The sequence below is a fragment of the Vulpes vulpes genome, chromosome 1 (genome assembly GCF_048418805.1).
Source record: "Vulpes vulpes isolate BD-2025 chromosome 1, VulVul3, whole genome shotgun sequence".
NCBI classification, from domain to species: Eukaryota; Metazoa; Chordata; class Mammalia; order Carnivora; family Canidae; genus Vulpes; species Vulpes vulpes.
This window is the reverse complement of record NC_132780.1, coordinates 122,607,233-122,625,814: the sequence shown is the minus strand read 5'-3', so window position 1 is coordinate 122,625,814 and position 18,582 is coordinate 122,607,233. Positions and strand designations below refer to the sequence as shown.

The 18,582-nt window shown below is 36.6% G+C and overlaps 1 protein-coding gene across 1 annotated transcript in view; it reads right to left on the bottom strand.

The window, feature by feature from the left end:
• Positions 1-415: 415 nt before the first annotated feature.
• Positions 416-18,582, bottom strand: part of SLC15A2 (solute carrier family 15 member 2) — a 38,734-nt gene continuing 20,567 nt past the window's right edge. Inside the window, exons 8-22 of the mRNA XM_025990157.2 lie at positions 18,481-18,563; positions 17,970-18,056; positions 17,714-17,803; positions 17,578-17,622; positions 16,405-16,437; positions 15,397-15,485; positions 14,053-14,134; positions 13,367-13,501; positions 12,008-12,172; positions 11,806-11,852; positions 10,163-10,273; positions 9,601-9,697; positions 2,583-2,729; positions 1,885-1,989; positions 416-1,534 (exon numbers count right to left, since the gene is read on the bottom strand). Of these exons, the coding sequence (XP_025845942.1) occupies positions 1,358-1,534; positions 1,885-1,989; positions 2,583-2,729; positions 9,601-9,697; positions 10,163-10,273; positions 11,806-11,852; positions 12,008-12,172; positions 13,367-13,501; positions 14,053-14,134; positions 15,397-15,485; positions 16,405-16,437; positions 17,578-17,622; positions 17,714-17,803; positions 17,970-18,056; positions 18,481-18,563 (1,493 nt within the window). The 3' untranslated portion in view covers positions 416-1,357. The remainder of the gene's footprint in view (positions 1,535-1,884; positions 1,990-2,582; positions 2,730-9,600; positions 9,698-10,162; positions 10,274-11,805; positions 11,853-12,007; positions 12,173-13,366; positions 13,502-14,052; positions 14,135-15,396; positions 15,486-16,404; positions 16,438-17,577; positions 17,623-17,713; positions 17,804-17,969; positions 18,057-18,480; positions 18,564-18,582) is intronic.

Below are 18,582 nucleotides of genomic sequence, written 5' to 3'. Positions count from 1 at the left end.
AAATCTTTAAGAAAAAGACAAATACCATAGGATTTCACTCATGTGGAATTTAAGAAATAAAACAAATGAACATGATGGGCGGGGTGGGGGAAGAGAGGCAATCCAAGAAGCATACAATTAACTATAAAGAACAAACTGATGGTTACCAGAGGAAAGGTGGGCAGGAGGATGGGTTAAATAGGTGATGGGGATTAAGGAGTCCATTTGTTGTGATGAGCACTGGGTATTGTATGTAAGTGATGAATCACTAAATTTCTATACTGGAAACTAGTATTATACTGTATATAAACTAATTGGAAGTAAAATAAAAACTTGGAAAAAGAAATTACAGTTATGGTAAGAGTAAAATAGGAAAAATTTATCAAGGCAGACCCACTACTTTGAGGCTGACAAGCGTAATAATAAAAAAAGGAAATTGGATTCATAAAAATATTGTTGTTATTAAATATCAGTTACAATAAGTAAGAAATGATGTCATAATTAGAAAAAGCTAGCCCAACAACATTGAAAAGGCATGGTTGGTAAATTATAATTAGTGTCCATACAACTGTCCACAGGAAGGCATAATCCAGCTGAAACATTGTAGTCCCTAAGAATAATGTGCGCTAAAGAAGACTCAACAGGATTTCTCCAACTTATACCTGTTTTTGTTTTCCAGAACCATGCGTACTACATTTAATTTGGTTCCCAAAGATCTATCAGTGTGAAGAAAGGGGTGTTTGCATTAGTAGATAAAATACTGTAATTATCTGAAAGATTTATTTCTTCTATGTATTAATAAAATGTCATTGGTTTTCTACCATCAGTACTGAAAAAATTTCTATGGTTTTATGAAACGTATATAGCTGACAGGCCAGGCTCTGAACCAGATCACGCCATACATACCAATTCTTGAGGTCCTAGTGAATAATACAAATATGTTATTTATGAAGAAACCATTTCTGTTATTCTGCAATTTTTCCCCTAAACCCCTCAAAAAGTGAACTCATTAGTTCTAAATGGCAAGTAAAGGGATTCCCACATAACTTTGCATAACCCCAGAGACTAATTTCAATTTTACTTTTTGTGTATTTAATGGCCATTTAGAGATGCTAGGCCTGCTTCAGCAATACTACACAATATTTACAGAGTTTAGTAATTGTTGGGAAGACATAGAGTCTCAAGGGACTTGCTTATTAATGTACTGGAATATCCAGGCCTAGAACTGCCTCTATCATGAGAGAAAAGTGGGGCAGATCGGCTCAGATATGATGCTACTTCTCTTCCCTAACCAAGTAGGAGAAAAAAAATGCCTTAGGATGGGTGATGACCAAGACCAAAGCCAGGAACTGGGGTTTTGGAAGAGTCCAGGGAGCTATTATAGCTTTGTCTTCTTGGTCTCCAGGTTGATTATATTCCCTTGGATGTGGGGAATCTGCTTATCTGCTGGCTCCTGTAAATCCTCCGGCTGTATAGGAACATAGTAGTAGCCCATGATGGAGAAGACCAGGCAGACGACCAGCAGGAGACAGGAGAACAAAATGAATTCAGCCCACTGCAGGAAGAAATAAATATAAGAGAAGAATATGAAGAAATCTGAAACTAAATGGATCTTCATAGGATGAGAACTAGGGAGTAGACTGACCCAGGGTCGCCAATGTAGGCAAAGGTTTGTTAAAAGAAGAATGATTTGACTGGCCTCCTCTCATATGGGCCTATGGTGGTCATTATTGTCACTCTTATATATCTATTATCCTGGCAAAGTCTATATTTATCTAACTCATCTCACACCACAGCACTGAGTGGGGAATGTGGGGTGCAAAGAGATGGGGGGAAGATGGAGGAAAGGAAATTGGAGGGGAAATCTTAGGTAGACGCAAACTTCTGATTCCATCAGATCCATACCTGTACCAGGCCACTGAACTGTGCCACAACAAGCACGATAATATTCCCAACTGCAACTGTCAACAACCAGGCTGCCTGTAGTACAGATTTCATGCTAGAGGGAGCCTAAAGAGGACATAGGTTTGTGAGTAAACAAACTCCCTAACACTATAACCCATGCATCTATCCAGAAAACTTCTCCCACAAAAGTTTCCAAATTTGAACTCCCCCCACCCCTAACTTTAGCTATCATGTTGATTCAAGGGGCGGTAATAATATTAACAGCAATAATAAGGTGGACCTCTTAATTGAATATTTTAATTCATTATGTAATCTTCATTATACCCTAAGAGATAAAGTGCATCAGTATTCTTACTTTACACATGAAGAAAAATAGCATTGGAGAGATAATTAACTTGCTCAAGTTTACACAGTAAGTTGTACCATCAAAATTTGAACATGGGCAGTTTAACTCCACAGTCCTTATTCTTAAAGCCACCCTTTCCTAGGTTCCAAACAGCATCAGCTACTATGCTGTACTGCCATGATCCTGGGATTCAAGATGACTCTTGGTTCAGGGTCATATACAAAGAATCCAAGGCCAAGAAATATAGAGGTCTTGGCCAGGATCACATATCTATTTAAGGCATTGCTAGGCTTAAAACTCATCTCTCTCTGAGAAATATATTCACATACACTTTTCACTTGCAAAAACCTACCTGGGAATAAGAAAACTCAAGTCCTGTGACAGAGAACATGACCTCCCCAGCTGTAACCAGGGCATATTGTGGTAGCTGCCATGCAATGGACAGTTTGTTGGATGGAATGTCTTCCATCTTCCAGGCCTGAGGATCCTGGTTGGTACTCTTAGTGAGGAAAAGAAGAAGGGCTTATTAGTAGTCTCAAGTCAATATTTCTGACCTACAGCATTCTATGATCTTATACCCATGCTCTCTTTGTATTTGCATCCTTCAAGAGATTGAGAAAATTCTATACAATTTCAGTTTTTGAAATTCCTTTTGGTAAAACTTGCACTCACCAACTGGCTTCAGTCAATCAGATACCATTACTGACACAGTTCTTAAATGGCAGACCAGAATATTTTGATACTGTAGTTGGGATTTCCACCTTTTGATCCATAGGTATTTTGAACCTGGCCAACATTTTAAATCTAAAATGGCAACTGAATTACATAAACATAATGAATTTTCAGGAAGCACATTCTTGAGAAAAGTTTAATTCCTTGCTTAATTTTCAATGTAAAGTACAATTTAACTATTTTTAACATTTTCTATTAAAATTTTTATTTTACTAAAATTACTTTTATCAAAATGAATTATTTTCTTGGTAAACTTTACATAAAGAATTTTTTAATAATAAATTTATTTTTAATTGGTGTTCAATTTGCCAACATACAGAATAACACCCAGTGCTCATCCTGTCAAGTGCCCCCCTCAGTGCCCATCACCCATTCACCCCCCACCCCCCTGCCCTCCTCCCCTTCCACCACCCCTAGTTTGTTTCCCAGAGTTAGGAGTCTTTATGTTCTGTCTCCCTTTCTGATATTTCCTACCCATTTCTTCTCCCTTCCCTTCTATTCCCTTTCACTATTATTTATATTCCCCAAATGAATGAGAACATACAATATTTGTCCTTCTCCGATTGACTCATTTCACTCAGCATAATACCCTCCATTCCATCCACGTTGAAGCAAATGGTGGGTATTTGTCATTTCTAATGGCTGAGTAATATTCCATTGTATACATAAACCACATCTTCTTTATCCATTCATCTTTCAATGGACATCGAGGCTCCTTCCACAGTTTGGCTATTGTGGACATTGCTGCTAGAAACATCGGGGTGCAGGTGTCCCGGCGTTTCATTGCATCTGTGTCTTTGGGGTAAATCCCCAACAGTGCAATTGCTGGGTCGTAGGGCAGGTCTATTTTTAACTCTTTGAGGAACCTCCACACAGTTTTCCAGAGTGGCTGCACCAGTTCACATTCCCACCAACAGTGTAAGAGGGTTCCCTTTTCTCCGCATCCTCTCCAACATTTGTGGTTTCCTGCCTTGTTAATTTTCCCCATTCTCACTGGGGTGAGGTGGGATCTCATTGTGGTTTTGATTTGTATTTGCCTGATGGCAAGTGATGCAGAGCATTTTCTCATGTGCGTGTTGGCCATGTCTATGTCTTCCTCTGTGAGATTTCTGTTCATGTCTTTTGCCCATTTCATGATTGGATTGTTTGTTTCTTTGGTGTGGAGTTTAATAAGTTCTTTATAGATTTTGGAAACTAGCCCTTTATCTGATACGTCATTTGCAAATATCTTCTCCCATTCTGTAGGTTGTCTTTTAGTTTTGTTGACTGTATCCTTTGCTGTGCAAAAGCTTCTTATCTTGATGAAGTCCCAATAGTTCATTTTTGCTTTTGTTTCTTTTGCCTTCGTGGATGTATCTTGCAAGAAGTTACTGTGGCCGAGTTCAAAAAGGGTGTTGCCTGTGTTCTCCTCTGGATTTTGATGGAATCTTGTGTCACATTTAGATCTTTCATCCAGTTTGAGTTTATCTTTGTGTATGGTGAAAAAGAGTGGTCTAGTTTCATTCTTCTGCGTGTGGATGTCCAATTTTCCCAGCACCATTTATTGAAGAGACTGTCTTTCTTCCAGTGGATAGTCTTTCCTCCTTTATTGAATATTAGTTGACCATAAAGTTCAGGGTCCACTTCTGGGTTCTCTATTCTGTTCCATTGATCTATGTGTCTGTTTTTGTGCCAGTACCACATTGTCTTGATGATCACAGCTTTGTAGTACAACCTGAAATCTGGCATTGTGATGCCCCCAGCTATGGTTTTCTTTTTTAAAATTCCCCTGGCTATTCGGGGTCTTTTCTGATTCCACACAAATCTTAAAATAGTTTGTTCTAACTCTCTGAAGAAAGTCCATGGTATTTTTGATAGGGATTGCATTAAACGTGTAAATTGCCCTGGGTAACATTGACATTTTCACAATATTAATTCTTCCAATCCATGAGCATGGAATATTTTTCCATCTCTTTGTGTCTTCCTCAATTTCTTTCAGAAGTGTTCTATAGTTTTTAGGGTAGAGATCCTTTACCTCTTTCGTTAGGTTTATTCCTAGGTATCTTATGCTTTTGGGTGAAATTGTAAATGGGATTGACTCCTTAATTTCTCTTTCTTCAGTCTCATTGTTAGTGTATAGAAATGCCACTGACTTCTGGGCATTGATTTTGTATCCTGCCACACTGCTGAATTGCTGTGTGAGTTCTAGCAATCTTGGGGTGGAGGCTCTTGGGTTTTCTATGTAGAGTATCATGTCATCGGCGAAGAGGGAGAATTTGACTTCTTCTTTGCCAATTTGAATGCCTTTAATGTCTTTTTGTTGTCTGATTGCTGAGGCTAGGACTTCCAGTACTATGTTGAATAGCAGTGGTGAGAGTGGACATCCCTGTCTTGTTCCTGATCTTAGGGGAAAGGCTCCCAGTGCTTACCCATTGAGAATGATATTTGCTGTGGGCTTTTCGTAGATGGCTTTTAAGATGTTGAGGAATGTTCCATCCCTACTTTCTGAAGAGTTTTGATCAGGAATGGATGCTGTATTTTGTCAAATGCTTTCTCTGCATCTAATGAGAGGATCATATGGATCTTGGTTTTTCTTTTGCTATATGATGAATCACATTGATTGTTTTACGAGTGTTGAACCTGCCTTGTGTCCCGGGAATAAATCCTACTTGGTCATGGTGAATAATTTTCTTAATGTACTGTTGGATCCTATTGGCTAGTATCTTGTTGAGAATTTTTGCATCCATGTTCATCAGGGTACATTAAAGATTTTGTTGATCAGTTTTGAAAAATCCATATCAAATACTGCCTGCTATTTTTAATTCTATTTACTGGCCATTATTTTTGAACTCAAATCTTACACATTAAAATTATGTCAAAAAGAGACAATTTTTTTCTGTAGAATTTTAGTCAAAAGAATTTTTTCAGGATCAATTTTTTTTTTTTGTTACTAATGTTACCAAATATACATGATTCTAAAACCTTTATTGCTTTTTCTAGAAGTACTTTTGCTATGCAAGTTTTTAGCTATAGTTGGCTTTATTTTATATAGGCTATGTCTACTAACATTTGTTATAAATAGGATAAAAATTCTAAAATTACATATATTTATTGGAATGAAACTATTATTAGGTAGTAGGTGTAATATCTAAAATATAATGTAATTAAAATGGTAGTTAAAGCATCAAGATCAGAAGTCCTTGAAATCAAAACTCTTTGATATCCAAATGTTCTTGATCCTCTGAGTCAAAGGGACATTGGGTTCAAAATAGGAAGGTAAATTTTGCTTCAGATGATATTGTGGATAATACACAGGTGTATGTTTGCATTTTCTTAGGCTAAGGGGAGACCATGACTTGAACTTCTAAATCAAGGTCAAATACTCAAATGCTCACAGGCAGATAATTAGGTAAATGAAGCAGGCTGAATGGGAATGATGGGGGCTGTGGTAAAGTGGATAGCACAGGCCCCATCTAAAGTGAAAAGCCACTACAGCACCAGTCAATTGACATGGTAATATCTGTTATTAAATCTTCTGATTTTGTTTTTAAAAAATGTTAAGAATTCAGCTTCTTATAAATAAAAATTAAAAAAAAAAGAATTCAGCTTCTTAGGTGATATCTCCTGAATTTTAAGTATTGTCAAATAATGGTGATTATTATTACTTTTTTCAGTAGTGTCCAGGCCAAACAAAACAGGACTATGGAAAACACTAAATGCTTATTAGATACTGGCATTCAGAAACAATATATAGGACTTCTATCTGGAGTAGCTTACAAAAGACAGAACAAATGAAAAGTGGAAAAAAACCAGGAATACAAGTATTATGTGTTGAATTGCATCCCCTTAAGATTCACATGTTGAAGTCCTCTTAGTTCTAACTGAGAATGTGACCTTATTTGGATATAGGGTTGTTGCAGATATAATTAGTCATGTTAAATTGGGGGCATTTGGGTGGGCCCTGATCCAATATAATTGGTATCTTGGTAAAAATGCAGCAAATTGGACACAGCAAGCATACAAGAAGAATTCCATATGAAGATGAAGGCGAGACTATGGTGATTCTTCTATACATTAAGGAATACCAAATGTTGCCAAAAAGCCACTAGAAGCTAGGGAAAAAGCATGAAAAAGATTCCTCTTCACAGCTAGGGGAAAAGGGAAAAGCGTGGAAAAGATTCTTCATAACCCTCAGAAGGAATCAGCCCTACCAACACCTTTGTCTTAGACTTCTTGCTTTCATGACTGTGAAACAATAAACTTCTATTTTTAAGCCACCCCATCTGTGGCACCTTGTTATAGCAGCACTGGAAAACTACTACTGGATTGTTTCATCATCTGAACATTAATTAAGGTAATATACCATATCAATAGAATAAAGGACAAAAACCACATAATTATCTCAATAGACATACATAGAAAAAGCATTTAACAAAACTCAGCCCCTTTTCATGGTAAAAAACAAACAAACAAAAACCTCAACAAACTAGAAATAGAAGGGAACTTAGCCAACTAAATTATGTCTATGGGCATTAAGCAGGGGGCGTGATGTAACAAGCACTGGGTGTTATATGCAATTGATAAATAACTGAACTCTACATTGGAAACTAATGATATATTATATGTTAATTAATTGAATTTAAATAAAATAAGATAAAAATAAATGATATCTATGAAAACCCCCAAACTAACATACCTAATGATAAAGGCTGCATGTAAGAAATAGTGAAAGGGACCATAAGGGAAAGGGGGAAACTGAGTGGCAAAAAATTAAAGAGGAAGATAAATCATGAGAGGCTCCTAACTCTGGGAAACAAACAAAGGGTTGCAGAATGGGAAGTGGGGTGGGGGGGGGAATAGGGTAACCGGGTGACAGGCATTAAGGAGAGTACATGATGACATGAGCACTGGGTGTTATACCATACGTTGGCAAATTGAATTTAAATAAAATTTAAAAAAAGAAAAGGAAGAAGTAAAGCTATCTCTATACAGATGATATGGTCTTGTATGCAGAAAGTCCCAAGGGGTCCACTAAAAAAACTATAAAACTAATACAAACTAAAAAACCAATAAATGAATTCAGTAAGTTTGCAAGATATAAGATCAACATACAAAAGCAATTGTTTCTCTATATACTTGCAATGAATAATCCAAAAATGAAATTAGACCATTGATTCCATTAACCATAGCATCATGAGGCACTTAGGTGGTTCATTTGGTTAAGTGTCCCACTCTCATTTTGGCTCAAGTCATGATCTCAGGGTTGTGAGATTCAGCCCCATGTCAGGCTCTGCACTGGACTGGGTGTGGAGCCTGTTTGAGATTCTCCCTCTCTCTCCCTCTGCCCCTCCCCACTCCTCTCTGTCTAAAACAAAAACAACAAAAAACCCCAATAGCATCATAAAGAATAAAATGCTTATGAATAAATTTTAACAAAGTAAATGTAAAATCTATACTCTAAAAACTACAAACATTATTGAAAAAAATTAAGTCTTAAAGAAGATCTAAATAAATGGGAAGAAATCTCATATTCACTGATCAGAAGACTTAATATTGTTAGGATAGCAATATTCATCAAAATCACCTACATATCTAATGCAATCTCTATCAAAATCCCAGCTGGTTTCTGCTTCTAAGCTGACTCAAAAATGGAAATCCATGGGGCCCATAGTAGCCAAACCAATCTTGAAAATGAAGAATAAAGTCGAAGGCCCTATATTTCCTGATTTTGAAATTTTCTACAAAGAAACAACAATTAAGACAGTATGGTAGTAGCACAAGAACAGACATATAGATCAATGAAATAGAATAGAGTCTAGAAATAAGCCCTCACATTTATGGTCAACTGATTTTTGACAAGAGCACCAAGGCCATTTAATGGGAGAAAAACGGTCTTTTCAACAAAATGTGCTAGGACAACTGAATATTCACATACAAAAGAAAAAAGTTAACTCCCTAATTCATACCATATGCAAAAATTAACTCAAAATGAATTAAAGACCTAAAAATAGGTGCTAAAACTATAAAGATCTTAGAAGAAAACATAGGTATAAATCCTCGCGACTTTGGATTAGGCAACATTTTCTTAGATATGACATCAAAAGCACAAGCACCAAAGAAAAATAAACTGAATATCATAAAAATTAAGAACGTTTGTGCTTCAATGGACACCATCAAGAAAATTAAAAAAAAAATAACCTACTGAATAGGAAAATATTTTTAAATCATATCTAAAAAATACAAAGAATTCTTATAACTCAATAATAAAGAATCCAAAACATGTTACATGTATACAGTAGAATATTATTTGGTAGTGCCAAGAAACAGAATATTTTTTGGTAGTACCAATATCAGTAGAAGCACTGATACATGCTACAATATGAATGAACCTTGAAAATATACCAAATGAAAGAATCCAGACACAAAAGGCCACATATTATATCATTCTATATTTCTATTATATGCCTACTGCCAATGTTATATATTTTAATGTCCCTTCTAGAGACCTTAGTAGGCTTTCTAAAGTCATGATAGAACTTATCACTTTACACTAGAAATAAGAATGTGATTATAGGATAAATTCGGATGCAGATATAGATACATAGATATAAATATAGTTATATGGAAGGGGAGAGCAGGGGTGGCCATGAGCTACTTACATTAATAATAACAAACAGATATGCTGCACCAGACTCTAGTAGACCCATATTCAGTGAAAAGTCCTTATCTTCTGTTCTACAATGTACCACAGGGTATCTGGAACAGGACAATTTTAGTTAGAATAAACACCACAACCTAGAAAAACACTCCCATCTCCAGGGGGAAAGCTGATCTCATCTTTCTACTCAGGGTGAGTCAAGCAGCAAAACCAACATTTCTCTTTAAAGAGAAGTCTCTAGGAGTGAATTATTTTTATGCCAGGTTTTTCTGCCACTGATCTGAGTTCTTCATTACCTATTAGTATTTTTTTACACTTTAAATCTAAATAAAATAGGCACAAATCATCGTCTTTTGTGGATTTCAGGCCCTAAGTTTTCTTATTTAACTCATAAAAATTTTTCTCCTCCAAGTCTTATGAATTAGTAGAACAGTACAAAACAGTGAACCTGAGTATACTCAAAATTAGCTGAGATATACCTAATCCCCCTATCTATATGGAGAGAAAACATTTAAGAACAATTGTTGATAAAAATAAAATCTCCACCAGAGTAATGCTCTTACTCTCCACTTTGTACAGTTGTGTAAGCAGACACACCATAGTCTTCACCAACACTGAGGGAGACATCTGTACCCAGGGAGATGTTGATCTCCTTATGTAAAGTATTAACAAACCTAAGGGTAGAGACATTATTACATATCAGACAAACCCTCACAAACAGGAACACCTATTTACCCCTATATCCCCAGTAACTAGAATGGTTTTGGGCACGTAAAATGTATATGATATATATTGTTAAGTGGATGAATAAATGAATTCAAATGTAAGAAATAATCAGTAGTCTTAGTTATCCTTCACTTTATCTTTCCCGAGGTATTAGTTTTCCATCTGCCACACCCTCGCATCATCTCTAGCTAGGATGGACATTATCATGATCACCCATGGCTGGCAGTCTGTTTCCTCACTAATCCGGCTTAAGTGCATCCAATTTCTTTCCCTCTTATAATGGTGGGATTCATCAATGGAGACTCCACTAAGAAAAATAATTATGTATACAAATAAAAAATATATACCAATATTTACCTAAAAATGATACTGTATCCTCTTATAAATGAAGTCTGATTTGACTTATATAAAACTTAGACTCCCAGTCCTCAGTAGGCTGAGTTATCATTTTGGAATCTGCAGACAATCCTGGACTCTTCTAGAATGATCTTTTTAGTCACCTGGACCTGTTTCCCTAAACTGTTTCCTCAGTATGGGTTTGAGTATTTTGATAGCTTTTGTACTAATCTCTCTTAAGATAAGAAGGGCAGTTTCCTCTAGAACCCCTAATGTTGATTCCTGAACTTTAGATAATCCTGCACTGATCTAGAAATTTCCTTTTATGCTTTCTGGAGGTTCCAATGGTTCCCATGGCTCTCCAACCCAGGGAAGTCCTATCCTCACTATTGCCTTACTTATTTTGAACTGTATACTTTTTCTAAAGCATATCCAAAAGCAAATTATGATTGTTCTACCCTTCAGCAAAGTTCAGACATCTCATTAGAAGTTCTCCTCCAAAGTGCTAATCTCAACAGCAACCATGTGATCTTGGTGACCATAGGCATATGTATCTATTTCATGCTAGGTTTCCTGCTACAGAGAACAAGTGACCTCTTGGGTGCTCCATCTCCATAACTTTCCTTGGCCATCTGACATGACTTTCAGCCTTATCTGGATTCGAAATTAAGTCTTTTGACTCCAAAGGTGTACCTTTACAACACCATGGTGCCTCTACAGGTTTATAATAAAACTATACTTTAAAAATACTGTAACAATAAGAGATATTCAACTAGCAACCATGAAGGGAGGATTATTTGGTCACTTCTAAATTTTTCTCTGGTGATCACAGAGAGGAAAGTACTCAATTATTTTCCTGAGAGAAAAATAAGGGGATAAAATTCAACAGAAAGGGATGTATGCATCAGAGCACAGAGGGCATATACGGATACAGGGTCATCTTTTTAATACCATATGGGAAAGCAAGCCTATCTGCCTCTCATTGTTCAGGAATATGCTTCTGACACCAATGCCCTTGATATTTAGGAGACAGAATCCCTGTACAAGACAAGTAGAATATAAAGATGCTTTATCTGAAGCCCCACAGATCAGAAGAGACTAGTATTCAAAACAGAGTGGCCTTGGGTCTCCTTGACAACCAAACCTTACGGCTGTCATCCCACTGGTTGTTTTGTTTTCTTCATCCTTCACCTATAATGGAGGAAAGTAAAAATCAGTTACAGCTGATGACAAGGAACTTATAATCAGAAAATCTGATCATCAAGCATATCTTTGGTAAGGTATTGATGAGCTGATCAAAATATTCTCAGATAACAATTTGGAACCTAAGCTACTCTTTAACTTACCATCATGCTATAAATGTTTTTTCCATCTTCTCGAATGATCAGACTGTACCAGTTCTTCTCCTCCACAGAATGCTTAGTATAGACAGACATATTGTGATATTTTAGGTAGAAGTGGAAATCCTGGCTTCTTGTCTTTAGGTGGAGCTGGGCATAGTGTGGCATCTTCTGTAGAATGAAGAAATTGTCACATTCACTTTCTACCCTGTCACTATCTCATAGAATCCCAGGATGGGTAAGCTAACCAGATACTTTCAACTTTACCCTTTAACCTACTAATTCTATTTTTAGGAATATGTCATATGAGAGTAATCAGAGGCATGCATAAGGATTTATGAGTAAGGATGTTCATTATAGGATTACGCATATTAATAATAGAAACTTAAATACCTATAAGGAAATACTTCAATAAACCATGATATATCCATAAAATGGAATATCATTTATCCATTAAATCATGTTCTCAAATTATCTAATGTCTTATGCATAAGAAATATACTTATGACTCTATTAATGTTAAGAAAAAAATCAAAGTTCAACATAGCATGTAGAGTGTGACTGCTTTTTAGAAATTATTCATGTATACAAAAGTGCTAATTGATCATCTCTGTATGATGGAATTTTAAGTGGTTTTTATGTCTTTCTATATAGTCTCCAATTTTCAACAATAGATATATATTATTTTTATCATTAAAAAATAATATTTTAAAGTAAATATTTCAGGGGCGACTGGGTGGCACCTTCAGCTAAACATCTGACTCTTGGTTTTAGCTCAGGTTGTGAGATCGAGCCCCATCTCAGGGTCTGCACCTGGCAAGGAGTCTATATGAGATTCTCTCTTCCTCTCCCTCTGCCCCTCCCACTCATACACTCTCTCTCTCTAAAATAAATAAATAAATAAATAAATAAATAAATAAATAAATAAATAAATAAATCTTTTAAAAATATAAATAAATAAATCTTTAAAAAATATAAATATTTCAGAATATGTATAGTAATCTGAAAATATGCAAGCCAAATCTTTTCAGAGCATGTGATATTAGGAGGCAGTTTGAAATAACAATACAAATTAAAACCTGAGACCTTACAATGTCCCTGACACTATGCTAAACTCTTTACATATAATAGTTATCCTTCCAACAGCTCATGGCATAAAAATTATTGCCATTTTACAGAGGCTGAAACTGAGGTTTAGAGATAAAATAAAATTTGTTCAGAGTCTTATAGCTAGGGAATGGTGGAACCAGGAATTGGACTGGAGACTGACCATTTGACAAGGGTATACTTTTAACCACTATATTATGCTGTCATCTTGTTGCACAATCTGAATGTGTTTCTAATTTATTCAAGTTCATATCTCACCTGAAAGGATCTGATGGACTCTTCCAACAGAATATTGTTTTCATCTCCCAGTACTGTCAACTTTACTTCCTCATCTGCCAGATTCAAGGCTTGCAGGAAAATTTCTTTGGGACCAGGCTGCGGTGGCGTCATTTTCTTAGGACAGAGATCATGGCAGAATTACCAACAACTTGTCCCATACAATGAGAACATATATCTCAGTCCTATCTCTGACAGTCTAGTCCATCTGGTCAGGAGGACATAGTTTTCTCTCTCTGAAGGGCATTTGGCTTAGAAAACTCTGAAGGCAGTTTGGAGGGGGAAACACCAGCTCAGTGCAGCAAGCACGGATACTACATGACAAACTCCATGATTTTCGACTCAGTTGTGACCTCATACATCATTCCCCAATAATGGCAACTTGATCTACCAAATATTCAAAAACCTGTCTTCCCAAAGAGATGATAGCTTGGATTAGTGTTTGGGAATTCCTTGACAATATACTCTGAATCATTCAGGTGGGAGGTGGGCCTCATTTTACATTGCTGTTCAATCCCTTATCTACTTATTTACCACAGATAGTTATGACGCAACCTCTTCAAAAGAGGTACTGTTCTAGGTCCCAGGCAATCAAGATTGAACGAGTCAGAAGAGAGAACACAAGATATGGTCTTGCCCTCATGGAGCTTAAGATTTATTGAACTCACATTAATTTTTATCTCTACAGCCGCTGCAACTGCAAATGCCAGGCTTGCTAGGATCATACCAACAGCCATTTTCCTAAGCGATCTACAGAGGAAAGGGAGAGACAATTATGTCTAAACTTTAGACTCTAAAGGATAAAATCAAAACCCTCTAAGCCTACCATTAAAGACCTTTCCTAAAAAAAAAAAAAAAGAAAGAAAAAAAAAGACCTTTCCTGAGTTGGTCCTAGCTACTTTTCAAAGTATTTCCTAGAACTTCCCTTCATATTTCCTTTCTTCTTCTACTCATCAGGCTGAACATTTTCCTACCTCAACTTTTGTTTATGATGGTCTTTCTTTCCATTATGTCATCATACCAGAAAATAATAGTAATTCACCAGACTTTTTGGACACTTTACCATATGCCAGGTACTATACATTAGTTATTACCCCATTTTCTTCTCCTTCATAAGTCTTTCTTGACTCTGGCAGCAGGAAAGACTTTCTTCTTTCTCTATAATTCCCTAACATTTTAATTCCCTTCTTACTGCACTTGATATATTTCACATTGTGTAATAATTATCCTTGCATGTGTTCTATTTCCTTTACTAAACAGTGAACTCCTTCATGGCAATATTTGTGCTGTTGTATTTGCATGGCGTTGGTGCTAATCTCAGTAATATCTGCTCAACTAATGAGTAAATGACAAAAGGTCATTTGAATATGCTAATATGGTCATAAAAATTGCTATTAAGTCAAGAATTAGAGGAGGCTTGAAACCCTCCTCTGTCAAGTTTTCAAAGCATAACATTTCTTTTTTTTTTTTTTTTAAGGTTTTACATTCTGGTTAGTTAAGATAATTTAATGTTAGTTTCAGGTGTACAATATAGTGATTCAACAGTTCCATACAACACCCAGTGCTTCTATTTAGAATGGGAGAAAAGCAGTAGAGACAACTCTATTTTCACTCTTACCAGGTATTTGCTTTGTTTTACATGGACAATAAAATATTTAAGGGGATTAGTTGTCATCAAAGGCTTTAGACTTCTTTGAAGAAGCAACATTTCATGAACAAAGCAGCAAGTGGATTTAGGAGCCTATTCTCACATACTTTTGACTTTCCATGAAGCTTAGATTTACCCCTTCAGCATCACACAGTTAAATCTGTAGTAATGGCTTGGACTCTCCATAATGAGAATTAGTTCCCATTCTCTAGTCCAATAAGCATTTAATTAACTTGGATACATTGAAGCAGAAACATGAGAAGGCAAAACAAATCAACGAAGTAGAAAAGTACTGACATTGAATCTTATCAAGCTGAGCAAATATTAAGTCAATCTGAGTCACAAAGGCATAGTGAGCACTTACGAGAAGCTAATTCCACATTTGGAAACCAGACGATAAATGACAAGGTCAAACAATGGGATGAAGATAAGAACCAGAAGAGGATTTAGTACCTGTAATACCACGGTAAAAAGGATTAGTTATAAGTGTTTTTCTATCTTGAGTGTAAGCATGTGCTCTCATTTGCTTATGTGCACTCTCTCTAACATTTCAAACATAACTTTCATCATACTAAGTACAGAATGATTCCACATCTCTCAGTCCCTTTACACCCAGGACTCTAATTTCCCCTGCATAGTACCTCAGCCTCTAAATATCCTACAGAACTGGGGCGCCTGGGTGGCTCGGTGGTTGAGCGTGTCTGCCTTTGGCTCAGGTCATGATCCCTGGGTCCTGGGATCAAATCTCACAACAAGCTCCTCATAGGGAGTCTACTTCTTCCTCTGTCTAAGTCTCTGCCTCTCTTTCCTGTCTCTCATGAATAAAATCAATCAATCAATCAATCAATCAATCAATATCCCACAGAACCAATTTCATTCTCAATTGTTTTTTCTGGCAATCAGTTAGTAGTACATCCCTCCTACTTTCACTTCTCTTGTTCCCCAGCCCAAGGGAAAACGTCATGGAGAAAAGGAGAGAAGGAAGAATTGGTGATTAAACAAGAGTTAAAAAAAGAACTGGCAGTCACCAATAAACTGAGATTCTGACTTCATTACTCATACAACAAAGCTTTACACTTTGTTAGACAATATTTCCAAGATCCTACCTTAACATGGAAAAAAAATCCAATGCTTATACTTTTCCTGTGAGCTCAAAAGTCACTCTCCTTGGAGTTGGGCAGGAGCTGCTTACTTAAAAGAGGATGTGAAAGAGAAGTGTGGGGCTGAAGGAGAATATCTTCATCCCTGTCCTTAACCCTTCTCAACATACAAGGAAACAAACACCCAATTATGGTTGGTAATCCTAATACTTCAGATAGACGTATAGATGAGGAAAGCCATATATCCCCATGAGTATGGAGAAATCTCCTACCTGCATCTGGTCCGGCTGGAGCACAAAAAAACCCTGAAACATTATAATGAATTACAATTATATGGTGGCTAAAGACAAGTAAAGCTTAGATCAAAAATACTGCTAGTTACCTGCGATGAGTGTGGAGCCTGCTTGAGTTTCTCTCTGTCCTTCTCCCTCTGCCCCTTCCCATCATTTGTGCTATCTCTGTCTTAAAAAAAATTGCTCTTTGGCAGTTGAGACACAAAAGATAAAATCTACCAGGTCTTTGGTTCAGGGCCACATTGTGCTTTTAAGGGTATTTGGGGAAACAGACTGGGAATGGCTTCAGGCTCTATTTGCTAAAGGCAGGGAGGCCTAAGAGAGAATACTCTTAATACTCTTTTTCTTGAGAGAGAATAGAGTCAGTGTGTTTTGTCACTGCAGTTGTAGGTGGTAATGTATGATACCAGAAATGGTTAAGATGAAAACTTCCACCAATACATCGTGTTTCCAAAGTTGTTCTCCAGGGGGTCAACAAGAGAACAACCATAGTAAATTCTGGACAACAAGAGAAAGGGAAAAAGTAAACTTGTATTTGGCAGACTCCAAATAGACTGGTTGATAAAATAATGGCATCATTCTACCCTGCCTTCTTCGCAACTAAGATGGTAGAAAAACAATATAATAATCTAAACAGTACAATTGAAAGCAGAGATGAAACTCGGAATTTGCCAAAGAATGGAGATTAGAAAAACAGAAAATACTGTTTACAACTTTCCCATTCCTTATCCATGTACAAAATACTGCCCTTCCAGGTCCTCTACATGATCCCTACCTGAAAATGGGGCTAAATGTGTAGTAGATCCAAAATCAAGCCTGTGCCTGCTGTGCCCCAGGAAGGCTTGGATGAGAGCAAACAATCTCTATGCCAAGCCTGTATCACTTCATTTACTATCTTCTCAGTACTTCCTTGTATACATTTAAACCTTTCCATCCTTATAGTCCTGGTTTCTCAAGATAAGATTCTATTTTTTATTTCTAGAGTAGCTTTTTAAATTTTGCCTACTCAGTACCTTGATGTTAAAGGCACCTTTCTTCTGATCTTAAGTCAGTTTTCAGGCAAAAACACAAAGAAATAATTTTTCCTTTAAAAAAAGGAAATTTATTTATTATGAAGAAAATAATAAATTTCTCTAGGAAATCTTTTCTCACCAAATTCCCATTCATCCTGGTGGCTTGCAACGTCCATCGTGAGCCCTAGAGCAGACAAATGTTATTATTAGAAATCTTTTTCCTGTGAGGGAAAAGGGCTGAAAGAAGGGGTAGTTTTCAAAAGAACTACTTTTACCTGCTGATCCAGAAGAGCCCAGAACATAGGCAATGGGATATAAAGGAATAGTACCCTGGTCAGTGCCTTCACATCCATAATGAGCTGCTTCTGCAAAAAAGAAGGAACAGGCTAAATTGCTAGACTTGGTTTTCTTGCTAAGAGTAGAAATGTGCTAGAACAGTAAGAGAAGAGGTCAAATGAAGCAAAAGGGAATCAGTTTGGACTTAGGAAAATCTCCATGGAACCATAAGATATCTCTGCAGTTCCAACTTACAGGGTATTTCTCAGCTGCCCAGTCCAGCCAGTGTTGTCGCTTTGGAATATCCCCAGAGCGGTTGTTGAAACGGTTGGAAATAGCAAACTATGGTAGAGAGAGGAGAGACAAATGAAACCACCCCTGCCTTTTCCAATTCATTATCCCTTCCCTCAGACACACATACTTTAAGTAACTTACTCCAACTCTTTGATTTCATCAGACGTTGAATTTCAGAATATTTCAGATATAATTTTATCTATTCTTATGTCCTTTTGGCAACATATATAACACATACACATTACAGAAGGCATTTGCCAATTTAAAAAAAACGGTTACATTATTATTATTATTTACTTAATGGCTGAGTAGAGGCACAGAGGAAGATGGATTAATCTCAGTTTGGCAAAAGGTACAGAGGTAGAACAGAGGTCTTTGGGAAAAATGAATACCTATTTTTGAAGGCCTTTATGCTCAGCATAGCATCTCTTTCCCATTGATTGAAAAAGGCAGGTAAACAATTTAGACTTACCCAGATACATTTGACAACTTGAGTCACTATGTTTCCTTCAGGAGGTGGTTTTCTGTATATTTTGCTTCCCATTGTAAACACAACTGCAGTTGATACACAAAA